The sequence below is a fragment of the Myotis brandtii genome, unplaced genomic scaffold (assembly GCF_000412655.1).
Source record: "Myotis brandtii unplaced genomic scaffold, ASM41265v1 scaffold247, whole genome shotgun sequence".
Taxonomy (NCBI): domain Eukaryota; kingdom Metazoa; phylum Chordata; class Mammalia; order Chiroptera; family Vespertilionidae; genus Myotis; species Myotis brandtii.
Genome location: NW_005359352.1, coordinates 348265 through 365166, shown reverse-complemented (window position 1 = coordinate 365166; position 16902 = coordinate 348265). Strand labels below are relative to the sequence as shown.

The following is a 16902-nucleotide window of genomic DNA, read 5'->3' as shown; positions in this document are numbered from 1 at the left end:
AATAATTTCCCCATAGTACACCAAACATAATGGCTTTTACACAGAAGGAGCTCATCAGTAACTAACTGGTGGTCTAAATTTTTTTTTAAGAAATTTTAATTTTGTTGTTGTTAATCCTCACCCGAGGATATTTTTCTATTGATTTTTAGGGAGAGTGGAAGAGAGAGGAAAAGACAGAGAGAAACATCGATGTGAAAGAAACACACATCGACTGGTTGCCTCCTGCACGTGCCCTGACCAGGGCCCAGGCCGAAGAGGAGACTGCCACCAAGGTACGTGCCCTTGACTAGAATCAAACCCAGGACCCATTGGTCCACAGGCTGATGCTCTATCCATTGAGCCAAACTGGCTAAGGCTGGTCTGACTAATTTTAAAATGGAAGTAGTAAAAAGAAGAATTAGGCTTCACTTTAAATCAGAAGGAAAGGGCTATTGGGTTCACATTTTAACTTCACAAGCAACTTTTTTCACTTCCTAGAGAGCTGAGCATAAAACCACCAACAGAAGAAGAAAGTTTATGCTTAAAAAAATGTCATAAGCAACCTTGAACAAAAGAATAGCAAAGGCCAGAAACATGATATAAATACACTACAGACTTTAAAATGTAAAATGGAGAGAGAAATGAAGATATATCCAAACAGAATAGGCATGAAAATCACAAAAGAATGAACGACCTTTAAATGGAACTAAAATTTAAAGGTAATCTGAAGATAGCCCAAGAATAAGAAAAATCGATATGTTATGTCACTCTTAGAATCTCTAAAGGTGAAAGAAAAAAAACAAAAAACAAACCAACCATCCAAAAACAAAATAAAACTATGTTTACCTGAAATATCCTTGGAATTTCTTTAGCATCTGCTCTATATACATCTGTCTGTGTAACTGGTCGGACATGAAACAACTTGCTGTAAAAGATTTTTAATAAAGAAATAAACTATTAGCAAAAGGTCAAATTACATTAGTTATCCTATACTAGTCAGAAGTTAAAACTGACTACTTTGACCCATGTTAGAAGGTCAGAGAGAATATCTTGCTAATTCTATTACATCAATCACTCCTTGAGACTTGGAGAAAATTTTAGTAAGTCATAAAACTTTCTAATTCATTTCAGAAAACAACTAGTAAAGACCCATGAAATAAAAATGTCTTAGCTAACTTATATCTCAGACGTCCATCTACATGAAGCAAATATAAGAAAATGTAACAATAGTCCAGCAGCAGCTATACTATATGAGTAAATAGACATACCACGTGACTAATACATGCACTAATTTGACAAAAAATGTCGTGTTACTCTCTTATACTTTAAAAAATGAAGTTCCTAAATATTCTAATAAAAACACTTACTCTATATCTAAAACCATGTATGGATTAGAATGTTCTTTATCTTGTTCACTGTCATAGAAAAGAATCTTCTTACTGCTTACGATCACATACTGTTAAAAAGAGGAAGGGAAGAAATTAATGTTTAAAATTGGTATGTATCTTATTTTCCTTGAAAATAAATTCTCTATCAGCAATAAAAATCATATAAAAACCTACGTTAAATAACTAAAAAGTTCTTAATATACCCTTAGAAAAGTTTTCCCTTAGATAATGAGAAATTTTGTTTGTATCTAACTTAAATAAGCAAATTGAAAATGAACTCAAATATTTTTTTGGACTGATTCAGCTTAAGATCCAATAACATAGGTTGCCAACCTGTAGCTATGGTTTGAATGTTTATGTTCCCCCCAAGTTCATATGTTAAATCCTAATTCCTAATGGGATGATATGAGGAGGAGGGGCCTCTGGAGAAGTGACTAGGTCATGAGAGCAAAGTCCTCATGAATGCGATTAATGGAGTTCCAGAGAGGACCCAGCCCTTTCTACCACGCGAGGACACAACGGGAACTGTGCAACCTGAGAGAAGGACTTTACCAGAACCCAAACAGGCCAGCACTCTGGACTTCCAGCCTCCAGAACTGTGAGAAATAAGTTTCTGTTTTTCATAAGCTACCAAGTTGCGGTATACAAGCTTCAATGAACTAAGACACCTCAAAGACGAACATAACATCAATAATCATAGTAACAGAGGAAAATAAATAAATGGGTCTGTCATATCCAGATTTGTTTTTCCACCAAAACCTATTTTATTATTAACAATATATTAATGACAAAAGTTATTTTTTACAAAGATATATAAAACCATGTCATTCCAAATCAGACAGTGCAAAAAAGTTTTATGTGTCTGAATGTTTTAGTTATATTACTTATATGTTCTTTATACCTACAAAAGTGAAATGGCTGTATGTAGCTAAACCACAATGAAAAGTACCAATTACCTTTCTAACCCATCCAAACTTCTTAGTGTTGTTTCTCACAGGTAATGAAAGCCATCCCTCTAGTCTTGATTCTATAAATACACATAGGAGGATAAATATAACAATTCTAAGAAAATGAGAAATTTAACAATATTTTAATATAAAAGTCACAAAACAAATCAATTATATCCTTCAGAATTTACCATTGCTCATTATCTAGGATATAATAACAATGAGGAATCAGTAAAAGCAAGTTATGCAATGCAAAACAAAATCCAGGTTATATCCCATTGGAAATATATATCCTATAGTTTATAAAGTCAAATGCCCTGCTGATTGAATTCATGCATTTGCACAGTTCAGCAGAAAGGCTGCAAAGAAGAGAAGCAGCTCTTTATTCTCACTATACACCTGTATTAGAACCCTTGGTTTTTCCTTTGGAAGGAGGCCTCATTATAGATATACTGCACATTTTCTTCGAAAAGAAAACATTTTAAGGGAGTAATTGCATGTTCAGAGAAAATTAACTTTTAGAATGGCTATAATAAAATTAAAGAAAATTATGTAAATTACAGATTAAAATTGATTAATGCATAGCAATACAACCACATGATTTCTAAATTCCAAAATATCAAAATCAATAAAATTCTAGTAAAGACTGAATCCTTATAATTTGTTCTACTGGCATTTGATCAGCATCTTTCAATAAAATAATTAAGTGAAATAAGCATTTTTGGATATTACTCTATTAATAAAAGTAGCTATCACTTGTTTAACATCTACTACATGTCTGAATCCGTGCTAGATGCTTTACCTAAACTTTCTTAACTCTTACCACCCCATAGAAAGGTCACACAGGGACTCCAGTGCCTATATACTCTCTGACTCCAGCGCCTATATACTCTCTGACATCAACACCCTTCCAAACTGTCTGAACAGAAAGAAATGCTGTCATTAAAAAAGAGCCCACGTGCTCAACTGTCTGGACATGGTCCTATGCCAGCTTAAGGGACTAAGTCAGATGACATCTAACACTATGCATAAGACTGAAATAATTTTATTGCTAAGCTCTAAAACAACTTCAACAGGATCACTTATGATTTATATTATATACCTGGGAAATGTGGTGACAATGTAAGTAACTACAGTTATTTTACTTTGAATTCAACTAATAAGAGACTAAATTTTACCTTACATTCAACTGCTCATACATTAATTTCCTGTGGCATTTACATTACATGTTTTTGTACCCAGACTAACTTTATGTTAAACATAATTTCATGTATTTTCTATCCTGTTTCTTCATTTAAACGATAAGAGCAAGGATCAGGTCAAATTGTTTTATACTCTCTTTTAAGGCCAAGCAAAATGTTGCCTAGGCAAGCACTTGATAAAAACCCAAACGCGTTCTCTGAGACAGTCTACATGCTTTTTCAGTACTGTCACTCTTGATATGAAGCCTCAAAAAGAGTTTCTTCTTGGTTGAAAATGGCTGAAACAGGCAGTGAAACCACATGCCCTTAAATGATACGAAGTACTGTCTCATTTCTTGTAAGCTGACTAAATAAGTCTATCAATTGTCACAGCCATGCCAAGTGCAAATGCCCCCCAAAACAAACTCTTTGTCCATGCAGGAGTCTCTTTTTAACTGGGACTAGAGCAATTTGTTAGTGAATATTAGTTAATGTTACAAAAGTTTTTCACAAGGACTAAAATTAAGGGTAGTCAGAAAAACCTCAAAGGTGAAGATTTTCAGGCTATCACCTGTATCATTAGGTTCCGATGAAATAGGTAAGTAAGGCAAAGATTCTTCTTCTGAGTCAGAACCAGAGTCAAGAAGCACATGAGAACTGGAAGGCTTAGTGGCAATATTGAGAGAGGTAGAGGAACGTTGGTAGGTGAATGACATGGATTCCATAGTGTGTGATTGAGTGATATGAACTAAACACCCAACATAAAGAAAGTAAGAATGCAGAAAAGAGTTAAGAGAAAATAAAATGAAAGTTTAAAGAGAGCTGCCTATAATATATAATGAGCTAATTTAAATATCTAGATATGTGAAACTTTCTTTTGCATTTTTAATGAAGGATACTGTCAAAGATCACTAAGTAAAATAAGTTAAAACTGTTGTTTGAATCCCTACTCCAAGGAGTAGGTTTCTGCCTTAAATGACAAACACTTTTCCTCAAGAACAAAGTCAGTCACAGGGTTTAAATAATCAACAGGTTTATATTTAAGACAAAAGGCTTTTAATAAAAATAAAGACAGGGCTGAAAACAAGTTTGTTGTACCTGGAAATCCATCATCTGCCTCAGCATCCCCTGGTCCACTGCCTGTACTGGAACTGTCCATGCCCATATGTAAGGCCTGGAGCTGTGACCGCAGCTGCTCAATGTCACTGTCTTTACTGTCCAGTGTCATCTGCAGTTCAATGCGAATCTGGCTCTCTTCAGCTATTTGCTATGAGGAATTAAATTGTATCAAATTAACTGGATGCCATATATCACATAATTTTGCTTCTTAGTCCAGTAATTATTAATATAAATGTTCTATAATCAATAAAATATATACAGACATGAAAGTAATTCTACTTCTTAAAAAAGAAGTCTTTAAACTAGAATTCCAAAGGTATCCTTACAGCCTGCATCTCATTCAGTTCTTTCTGATACTTGATCATCTGCTGGGTCAATTTTTCACGTTCCGATTTCAGCTCCATATGTAGCTTTCTATTCTCCTTCTCTTTTCTCCGCACATCTGTGTCACTACCACGCTTGATAGGTTCTTTTCGATTCATGATCTCAGCCAACTTATTCACAGCCTTAAAAACATAAAAATAAAAATATGTAAACAAAAAATACATTACATTGGTGGTTTCGTGGTAACTCACCAATAGCAAATTATATAGCACTAATGATCTCCTTCCCTATACACAGGGCCACAAAGAAACACCTTACAGATTAGGAAACACACCTCCTTTCATTACTCGTTATCCTTCCCCAACCTCTATTCTACTAGTTTTTCATTCATGTTTTCAGAGAACTGTGATTTAAAATGCTTATAGGTCTGATCTGATGTCACTTTCTTCCAATTTGAGTTTTTGGTTTTAAGACAGACTTTTACTAGGCAGATCTTCTTTGATCTGGAAGAGAATTTGGCAGTTGTACTCCATTAATAAAATACATGTCGAAGCACAGAGCAAAACATGTGGGACTCAAAAGTATTGGTGCTGTCTACACCACCATGAGAGTTGACAGAAGGATGGTCAATATCACAGGTACCTTTTTCAGAATGACCCTTTTTTAGGCTGTCAGCAAATGGTCATTCTCTAAAGTTTCTTAAAAAGCAGAAAAAAACTTATCAGATTATAATAAAAAATTAGGAGGGAATGTGATTCCATATGGAAAAATTAACAAAAACTTTAATAAATATTGAACTAAACAATGTTAATCAAATCTAACTTCTATTACCTTGGCAAAAGTCAGATAACTGGGACTGTTCATAAATACTGATACATTCACTGACAGCTACAGCTAATGTGTAATGCCAGAAGTCAAGTAGAAAAGACAAACTAAAAAAATTTCCAAGTCCTATTTAGAGTTTACTACACATACTTGCGTTTTGAGTGTTCTCTCTGTTAATAACTGCTTCTCAAATTGTGCTTTAATAGCTGCTGCACTTATCTCTTCATCTTTCAACCTTGACAGTTCTGAAACACAGAAAAATGTCACCATTATATTGATAACTAAGCCACTGACCACCATTAGGTATATTTAAAATTAACATTCTTTGTTAATACATACGTTCTTGGACATCTTTCAATTTGTTATTTAATTCTTCTTTCTCATTTGCAAGATTGGCAACATCACTAGTTAATGTCCTATTAGTTTCTTCAAGCTAAGGAATTAAAAATTTAAGTTATCAAGCAAGAATTCAAAATGAAAATATTCTAGACTGTTACTAAAACTCCTGTTTTTCTAAGTACATCTATCTCTAAACTTCCTGTCTTTGCACTACCTTACCAAACTTCACTTTTGAAGAAAATTTAAACCATAATATACTTCATATGCACCCCAGGAAGCCAAAAAAATGCCCTCTTCTTAAATATCCTCAGCAGTATTTTTAATGAGAAAAAATTTAATAAACTAAGAAAAAGCGCAAATACTGTAACAAAGCTCTGCATTGCACCGTGCAGAATAAACAAAAGTTAAAACTGCAGTACTTCTTTCAGAACATTATTTTAAAACAGAACTTAAAATTTTACTAAAGAAGTTGATGTCCTTTTGTATTCTCGCCAAATCCTATTCTTCCTGAAGGAATTCTCACTGTGAACTGTGTGTTCATCCTTCATTCACGATTGTGTACTTTCATTATATATACATGAAATAATATATAGTGGATTTTCATGTGATTTTAAATTGTCCATAAATAGCACCGTGCTGTATTTATCTTTCTGTACCTACTTTCACTTGATATTATATTTAGTTGTTGATACAGAGACCTAATTAATTCATTTTAACTGACATAGTTCCATATTCTACCACACTTCATCCATCCACTCATTCCTCTATTGATAAGACATTTGAATTTTTGCTATTACAAATATACTTACTGCTATGAGTATTGTGCCTGAATTCCTCTAGCATATTTATCTTAATGTTGACTTTCTTTGGATAATATAAATATTTAAAATTTACTGCCGTAACCGGTTTGGCTCAGTGGATAGAGCGTTGGCCTGCGGACTCAAGGGTCCCAGGTTCGACTCCGGTCAAGGGCATGTACCTTGGCTGCGGGCACATCCCCAGTAGGGGGCGTGCAGGAGGCAGCTGATTGATGTTTCTCTCTCATCGATGTTTCTAGCTCTCTATCCCTCTCCCTTCCTCTCTGTAAAAAATCAATAAAATATATTTTTTTAAAAATTACTGGAAACTGCCATACTATTTATAATCCTATTCTATGCCATACTAAATCTACACTCCCCATAGCAGTAAATACAAATGCCATTTTCCAAACATCCTTCAAACATTTAAAATTAGTCAAGGTACTTAATTTCTGCCAGTGTGATGGGTGGAAACAACACTAGAAGCAGACAGTTAAGTGGATCGAAAATCTCGTAGCCAGCATGTACAATGTTTCATTTGGATTTATGTTATTTTTCTAGACCTTGTAAGGAAGATTTATGATATAGTAATTTAATTATAATAAAAAATGAACCAAGAATTTTACTTACAGATGCAATTGTAGCATCTTTTTCACTGAGTTCCTGTTTATGCCGAGCCATCATCTCTTTGATCTCCAGCTCTTTCATGATTTTCTCTTTTTCCAAATCAGAATACTGTTCTTCAGCAATTGAACGAGCCAGCTGCTCAGAATCTGCTTTGGTCAAGGTGATCTCCAGTTGAGCAGCCAAGGAGTCCCTACATTTTAGAGACATAGCATCTTCAATTTTCACTCTGAAGTCAAAGTTTACGTCTAATTCACTTCATCAACAATTTTTATTTGGAGTATAGCAGGCACTCTTCTAGGGGCAGGGCATGTGGTTATGAACAAGAGACAGGACCCTGTCCTTACCTTTCATCCTGTAATTCCTGTTTCTTCTGCTGTAATTCTTTACAAAGTTTGGTCTTTTCTTCACACTCTTCTTTAAGTTCCCTAACCTGTGTTTTATAGAGAGTCTAAACAGCAAAATATAACAGACATATATCATCATCATCACCATCATCATCATCAAGAATAGTTCTACATTCAAAAAACTACCCAGACAAAAAGTTGATACATACAAATATATTAATAACACTGAGAAATGTTGAGCCCCTGAGCAAATTAATAGTTTAATACGCTTTTTGATTTTCATATAATCAACCAATTAACCAATAAAGTTTAGCTAATAATTTAGAAGTGTGATTTTCAGCAGAATATCATACTGAGATTTCTCATTAAATGATATAGACTGATAGGGATAAAGAGGCAAAAAAATATTACTAACTTAAACAAGAAATTTTGTTGGCTTAAATCAATGAAACAGAGGTGACATATACTATTTCATATTTTAAAACTGAGCTCAAAAAAGTACAAATGTTAAAATGACAATTTTATTTCTTTCACAGTCTTCCTCTAAAAGCAATGCTTTTAATCAACTTCATAAAGTATGGGCATGTGCTTAGAACTACTTTTCTAACAATGATAATAGAAACTATTCTAAAGGCAAGAATCATTCTCCTGGCTCTGCAGCAAAAATATTCTTAGTTCAGTAATTTTTTAATGAATGTGCCTGGAACTTACTGAGAAATACTGTTCTGCTTCAAGCTGATCTTGGAGCTCTTTCATTTGCCCATCTGCATCTTGACGTTCTCTGTGGTAACATTAAGTCAAATGTTTAAATAAGTTATACACATATTAAGCCAGTGACTCTTCCAATGTGTTCTGGGGACACCCTGGAAGTCCCTGAGACCCTTTCAGACAATCCAGGAAGCCATCATTTTCATAACACTAATAAATAAGCATCATTGTGTTTGTTTTCTTAATCCTCACCCAAGTATATTTTTCCATTGACTCTTTTTTTAGAGTGGAAGGGGGGAGGGGGGAGAGAAACATCGATGTGAGATAGTCACATGGATTATTTCCCACACGTGCCCAACCAGGGCTGCAATCGAGATACAAGCCCTTGACTGGAATTGAACCCAGGACCCTTCAGTTCGAGGACCAAAGCTCTATCCACTGAGCTAAACCAACTAGGGCTCATTGGTGTGTTTTCTTTTTAACTCCCATTCTCTCACTAGTTGTATATGGACTTTTCTTGAGGGTAAAAGATATCATGATGTCAGCACTCCAACAGCTAATGAAATGTATGCTTTTATGTTTTAAAATGGTTTTAATTTCTAAGAAAAAAAATCATTAGATGTAACTCACATAAACAAACATTCTTTGGCCCTCAATAATTTTTAAGAGTATAAAGGGGTTCTGAGACCAAATAGTGCTATATTAAACCAGTAACACAAAATTACATATTTTCATACATGCACTGTTAATCAGCCACTTATGCCAACCAAGTTTTAGAATTAAAAGAGCACCCCCAAATTGGTTATCTTATATGAGTTAAGAAGTGACTGGGAGAGGGCCTAAGTGGACATTAGGAGTGCAGGGTTTTATAGCTAAATGTGATGGTAAATGCAAAGATTTGTAAACACTTTACAAAAACACAGTAAGTTCTACACTTATTTGTGTACTTTTTCTGTTTGTATGTTAATTTTCAATAAAGAAATAAAGTTAAATAAAAAATTAAATTAAAAGCAAGCCTAATTCTAGGCTTATTAAAAAAACAAAAATTATAATTTTTCAAAAACGTATCTTAATGTTTTCTAGCTTCTAATAAATAGGGCACTAGAGTATATCCTTAAAAAGAGCTTTAAAAATTTATATGGTATTTCCTTAACAGTGAAACATTTCCAAGTCCTAGGTACTAAGGGACAAACAAAGAATACATGGGAAGTAAGCTTGAGAGACAGTCCCAAGAGGAATCTTAAGAGCATGGGGTGAAAATCCCAGACGTTTTCTTCCGCTCCAATACCACCACTCTCTGTGTCATTGCACCACAATAAGGTGGTAGTAGTAAAACACTGCTGGGGAAGCAAATATACTAGTAATCTTCTTAAAGAAGAATAGTGGCACTCTACACACCACTTATACAACAACAATAAAAAACATGGTCAAGAAAATAAAATGGTCCAAAAAAATCCTCAGATAAACCAAAATTAAGGTAATTTACATGTGGATAGTTGTGCATATTAGTAAAACTTTGTCTCAAACAATTAACTTACTTTCGAAGTTCAGCATTCTGTTTTTCCAAGTTCATTTTCATTTCCATGAGATGATTATTCTCTTGTTTTAACTGCTTTTCTGACATTTTTAGTGTGTTAACTTGCTGTGTTTGCATCTTCAAGTCATTTTGTGTGAGGCAGCGCTTTTGAGTTTCCTGCTCTATTTTTAATGTCAAGTTTCTAACCTAAAAAAATAAATTGTGTACTTGGTATGTAAGTAAATTATTTTGATTTTTCTTATCAATAAGTTTGCAGCATATATGATGATGCAAAACAGATTTTTGCCCTCAGGCAGTGAATTCATTTCACAGTAAAATATTTTTGATAATGTTTTAAAAAATAAAATATGGCTTTTACATTAAAAATAACTTTACAGTTTTTAAAATTATTATTTGTTTAGTATATTATCCAAATTCAGTAAAATTTAAAGGTTATAAAATGTTATTTTATAGGAAAAAAATTTTACATTATGAAATCATCATTGTTCCTTTACAAATAAGCCTAGTTTACTATTAATTCATTAAATAATATATTATTTATTAGAAACATACTTACATCTTCATTGAGCACATCTTTCTGTTTAAGGAGTTCATTTACTTTCTGCTGTGACTGTTTCAGGTCACAGTCTAATATAGAGCATTTTTTCTCAGCTTCCAGCAACAGGTTCTCCACTTTCTGTTTTAAAGTCCTTTCCTCCAAGAGCTTTTTTTCCATTTCTATTGCCACAAGATAAACATAACCATGAATATATAAACAAAAGAAGCATATCAAATACATGATGTAGTGCTAATAAAAATTATAGTAAATGATGCTCCTTAAAAATATTTTTAAATCCTGTTTAATATTTTCATCACTCCTGTTAACGTATTTGAAATGTCAACAATTTCGTGCTTGAAAATTAGGTATTTCATTTACAGGATATAAAAATTTACCACATTCTGTAATATTATATGTGTTCTAATGGAAATAAAATAATTCTACCTTTATTTATGGTTCTAAAAGATACTTATATCTTTTAGCCCTGGCTGGGTGGCTCGGTTGGTTGGAGCGTCATCCCATACACCAAAAGGTTGCAGTTTTGATTCCCGGTCAGGGCACATACTTAGGAGGGCATATACTTAGGTTTCTTTCAGGGTTCCATCCCCAGTTGGGGCAATCAATGTTTTTCTCTTGAGAACATCTGTTTCGTGTTCTCTCTCTCTCTCTGTCTCTCTCTCTCTAAAAAAAATAAAAATCAATAAACCTATCCTCGGGTGAGGATAAAAAAAGATACTTATATCTTTTAAATAAAGATTTTTTCCCCCCTGCTATTCTGTGCCCCTCAGTGTTACTTGTCTTATCTTCAAACATTAAGGTAGATTCTATTACCTCTATGGCTCTTTCCATACTAGCATATTACCAGGCAGAGGATAACAACTATGTTTTAGGGAGGTGGTCAAGGACAGGGCTCTGGAACCAAACTCTTTGAGTTTAAACCCTGGCCCTGACACTTTCTAATTATTTGACTGATCAAGTTAATTAACCTCTCTGAGGCTCAGTTTCCTTATGTCTAGAATGGTGATAATACCTACCCTCACAGGGACATTATACAGATTTTTAGTTAATGTATGTATAGCACTTAAATGTTGCCTGAACTATGGCAAACACTTAATAAGTGCTCACTGTTTAAGAAGAGTTTCTAATGACTTAAGGAAATGTTCATAATTATTTTTTAAAAGAAAAAAGCAAAACTATACAAAATTGAGAAAATATAAAAGTATAACATTGATTACTAGGACTATGATTAATCTTTACTGACTTTTTTATACTTGAAAATCTGTTCAAATCCAACTAGGTTCCTCTGCTCCTTCATATCTAATGCTGAACATCTAATTATCATTTACTATAAAGTTATGTTAAGTAAAAATTAAACCTATGAATGTTCAGTTTTTAATGAACTGTCTTCAAAAGTGTGAAAAATGAAACTATTCTTCACATGCTATTAATAGCTGGCATTTCTAAGCACTTTTCATGTATCACTGAGCTTGGTTTTCACAACAACCTAATACTTTAATTGCCCCTTTGTAGGAAACAAGGCACAGATAGTTATGTAACCAGACAAAGTCACAGAGCTAGTAATTCATTGATGGCGAAGTCATATTCTTAATCAACGGAGGCAATGATCTGCAGTGAGAAGATCCAAGGCTTTAGAGCCAGGTTTGATTACCACCTATAACATTTAAGTTTTGTGCACTCCTTCAAATACTAACGTCATCATGCATCTTATGTTAGTGTTATAACAAGGAGTTTGAAAAAAATGGCAGTTATTATTATACTGAATTTATTTTCATCAGTTCAGAGAATAACCTATGAATGAATATACACATTTTAAAAAAACAATCACCCTAATGTAGGCAGAGAAAAAATAAAAAGAGGCGTAAGTGATACGTGGATTTGTTGAGGTGATGAAAAGACAGATTCTATACCTTGTTTTGGGTGATAGTCACACGTTGTGCACTACAAATGTAAAAAATGTTTGCATTTTATTGCACCAAATTATACTCCAAAAGAAGTTCTTATCTGTCTTCTAGACCACAGACAGAAAAACAGCCATTTCATCTCTTATCATCCTGAATTAGTGCCTTAAATATCAACCAAAAAATCTCCACCATGAATACATTAAATAATTATAAGCCTATTTTTTGCTAAGTTATTCATAAATGTTATATTTCAATATGAAATAAAGTTTCTATTAAGAGTTTTATGAATCTTTCATAAGAATATTGATTTCCTTTGTAATTGCAAATCCATCATAATTATAAACAGTTTGGAAAACAAGTAATTAGCCTAAAACAATTCCAAGATACAAGCTGGTTTATGAAAAAGTTAATTTTGTTAATCTTACCCTATATTCATTAGTATTGTAAGGTTTTGACCAAATCTAACTAATATCTTCATCATGCCAGAGCTCAAAATACTTAGTGAGCTTCTATTCTAGTTAGCTCAGCTATTATTTTAAAATCTTTATCTTGAAGAAAGTGGCAAGAAACATAAGCCAATGAAATGTTAAACTAAGTATTAAAAAAAAGCATATCCCCCCCCCCCCCCCAAAATCTGAGAACTTCACATTCTGCATGCCTGTCACTACCGATATCATGAAAATAGTAATTTCTCTTTGATCTAGTAATTTTGGGGGGCCTTCCTGTCTTAGAAATTATTGCTAAAGGGGAAGGTGGAGTTATATATGTAAAGCTTCCCTAATAGTGTTTCTCCTCCAGTATTTGGCAATAAAATATAAACAAATATTTTCAAAACCAAAGAACTGAATACAGAATCAAGTCATAGTAAGATGATGCTAGAAAACCCTCTTATAAACATGCATACCTTTCATGGCTTCTGATTTAGCTTCTTCAATAGATTCATAAATCTTATTTTTATCTGCCAGCCGTGCTTTTGTAGTTTTATGCTCAGCTTCTTCTTGTTCTAAGCTCTGCTGTATAACTTTTAGTTGATATGTCATATCTATCTCCATGTTGTTCTTTTCCTATTAAAGATGAAAATGGCAGCTATCAACAAATAGACTGTTGACAATTTCAAAAGGTTACAAAGGTTTTTTAAATAGACTTACCAAGAATGTCCAATATTTCCCCTTTTCTATTCATTAAAATTGCTTGTATAAATAATCTACATAACTCTACCAGTTCTCTTCCCACTATATTAACCTCCCACAACTCCACTCTACTATTCTGAGATCTGTATTGAGATGGTTTGATCTCAATAAAGTGACCAATGATATTTTCAATATCAAATTCAACAGACACTTTTTAGTCTTTATCTCACTTGAACTCACTGTTGCCCTTGAAACTATTTCCTTGACCTAACTGACACTGAATTCACTTGGTTCTCCCCATTCTGCTCTCATCTTTTCTGTTGCTTGTGAAGTTTACCCCCAAATTACCGCTTAAACATTGGTGTTTGCTGGAGGTAGTGTTCTTTAGCCAATGCTTCTCCTCTTCCTATATTACTATATCTTAAACTTTTCAAACATATCAAATGTTTCCTTTTGCTCTATCTTAAAAGATCTCAGGATCCTCTACCATTCACACTTACCTTCAACATGTAGGAGACATGTTTTAAATTGAGAATCTTTAATAACAGAAATCAGTTTATTTTCTATATACCCTCAAAAGATTTCCTAATTCTGTTTTCTATAGTTTGTATCATAAATATATATATTTCTTTTGTGTTTTAAGTAAAATATTTAATGCTGAAATAATTTTTTCAAACTAATAATTCACAAGTCTCTGTCCTGAAAAACTACTGCTCTAAATAAATTCTTCCCAGATGGGCTCTTCCATTTGCATGATTTTAGCTACTTCTATACCGATGACTTGAAAATAATTCTAGCTTCTATTACCATAACTTACTGCTTTATAGATATCCTAATTTGGCTGTTTCACAGGCCCCTCACACTTAGGACTAAAATTGATGTATCATTGTTTCCTCTAAAAGAGCTATTTTTCCTTTCTTTAAAATAAATTAATGGCACTATTCCGTATTTCTTCACAAAGTAGGAACCTGAACTCATCCTTGAGTACTTACTACTCACATGCCACATCTAACCAATTACTAATTGCTGCCAAATATTCCTTTACTAAATATTTCTCAGATTCACCTCTAGTTCCCATCCTTTTAACCACTGCACTAGAAAAGTCTCCATTATCTGAATACTGAAAGAGTCTGACTTGTCTTATCCTCCTCAAATCTGTTCTCCTCCTGATATACAGTGATCTACCAACTTAAAGATCTTCAGTGGCGCCCTAGCCGGTTTGGTTCAGTGGATAGAGCGTGGGCCTGCAGACCGAAGGACCCCAGATTCGATTCCGATGAGGGGCATATGCCTGGGTTGCGGGCTTGATCCCCAGTGGGGGGGGGGGGCGTGCAGGAGGCAGCCAATCAATGATTCTCTTTATCACTGATGTTTCTCTCTTTCTCCCTCTCCGAAATCAATTAAAAGAAAAAAGAAAAAGGATCTTCAGTGGCCAGTCCATTACTTAAAGAAACTAAGTTTCTTAAAAGAATATTCAAAATCTTGCATGATCTAGCTCATGCCTAGCTCTCTAGCCTCACTCTAGCCACTAAATTCTCACTCTTACAGGAGGACTGTATTGGCCTGCCATTTTTTAAAAATTTCATTGGACACAACCACGCCCACTCCTTTATGTTTTGCAGCAAAACTGGGTAGTTGCAACAGAGACATTAAAGCCCACAAAGCCTAAAGTATTTACTGTCTTTCCCTTAAAAGACTGAAATTTGTTGCCCCTGCTCTATACTCCAGAAATATTGAACAGTTTATACTTAAATAAACAGACTAGACCTTTTTTATTTTCCACCCTCTGTGCCTTGCTCATGCTTTCCTCCCCAACTCACAATGTGCCCTGTCAACCAATCCTGCCGTCAGGTCAGGAATTCATCCTGTGCACCTACTCCATCCCTTGTCCATACCTCTATCATTCTATTTACCATACTGCCTTATAATTATCTCTGTGAGTTACTATTACTTTAGAAATTACCCATTAGACTGTAAAATTATTAGAAGTACAGACTGCATCCTGATATTTCTACCACATATAACATACTAAATACTTAAAATGAATAAACAGAATAAACTATTAACTTCACAGAGTCTAGAAATTATCCTTAGCTTATAGTATTTTTAAAGAAAAACTTCTGAATGCCAAAAGTCGTAACTATGTATAATTTTTATGACATGTTATAAATGAAAATTTGAGTTTTCCTTGGACCCCTAGAGAGAAGCATCCTCATTATACACACTCCAGGAAGGAGAGTCCCTCCCTAAGCATCTAACATACTAAGGGCTGCTTATGTAGGGCTATGGCAAGCCTTAAGAACTATATATTCTGCCCTGGCCAGTGTGGCTCAATTGATTAGAGAGTTGTCCCATACACCAAAAGGTTGCAGGCTCAATTCCCAGACAGGGCACATACCCAAGTTGGGGTTTGATCCCCCACTGGGATGCGTACTGGAGGCAACCAACTGATGCATCTCGGTCACATCGATGTTTCTCTCTCTCTCTCTCTCTCCCGTCCGCTCTCTCTAAAATCAATGGAAACATGCTCTCAGGTGAGATTAAAAAATATATATATAGGAAAAAAAATATATACATATATATCCCTAGTCTACAGAACCAAGTCTAAATATAAGAATCCATAAGTATGCAGAAATAAATGGTTTCTCTTATTTTAGAATAAGTTTTCCAATCTGAAACTCTTACACAAATATAAAGATTAATATGTTTTACCTTTTCCAAATCAGTGAATCTCTCCTGAAGTTGTCTCTTCTCCATCTCAACTTTTGTTAATAAGATTTTGCCATTCTTTACATCTTCTTCTAGGCCAGATATTCTACCTAATATTGCAACATTTAAAAGAACAATAAATCCACAAAGTGTGTATGTGTATCCTATCTAATAATAGACAAACATGGTAATTGACCGTACCTTCGCCACACCTCCCATTGGCTAATCAGCGCGGTATGCGAATCAACCGCCAACAAAGATGGTGGCTAATTTGCATACTGCAGGCAGGGCAGGACAGCACGAGCCGCCAGCGCGCCGCATCCAGGGCGGCCTGTGTGTGACCCCAGAAGCTGCCTGCCTGCCGCCCATGATCGGATCTGATCCCGGGCCGCAGGCCGGCTCCAGAAACCCCAGAAGCCGTCTGATATGGTAGTAACTCTATCAGTAAGCACTCTGAAAGTCAGTGGCATAAATGCACCAATTAAAAG

General features: G+C 34.4%; 1 protein-coding gene across 1 annotated transcript in view; it reads right to left on the bottom strand.

The window, feature by feature from the left end:
- The window catches only part of ROCK2 (Rho-associated, coiled-coil containing protein kinase 2), a 62937-nt gene that overhangs the window by 11367 nt on the left and 34668 nt on the right, over nucleotides 1-16902 (bottom strand). The window contains exons 17-30 of the mRNA XM_014540548.1: nucleotides 16418-16524; nucleotides 13480-13639; nucleotides 10672-10832; nucleotides 10117-10301; nucleotides 8582-8651; nucleotides 7871-7974; nucleotides 7530-7716; nucleotides 6103-6196; nucleotides 5914-6008; nucleotides 4941-5120; nucleotides 4594-4762; nucleotides 2324-2394; nucleotides 1347-1435; nucleotides 826-904 (exon numbers count right to left, since the gene is read on the bottom strand). Of these exons, the coding sequence (XP_014396034.1) occupies nucleotides 826-904; nucleotides 1347-1435; nucleotides 2324-2394; nucleotides 4594-4762; nucleotides 4941-5120; nucleotides 5914-6008; nucleotides 6103-6196; nucleotides 7530-7716; nucleotides 7871-7974; nucleotides 8582-8651; nucleotides 10117-10301; nucleotides 10672-10832; nucleotides 13480-13639; nucleotides 16418-16524 (1751 nt within the window). The remainder of the gene's footprint in view (nucleotides 1-825; nucleotides 905-1346; nucleotides 1436-2323; nucleotides 2395-4593; nucleotides 4763-4940; nucleotides 5121-5913; nucleotides 6009-6102; nucleotides 6197-7529; nucleotides 7717-7870; nucleotides 7975-8581; nucleotides 8652-10116; nucleotides 10302-10671; nucleotides 10833-13479; nucleotides 13640-16417; nucleotides 16525-16902) is intronic.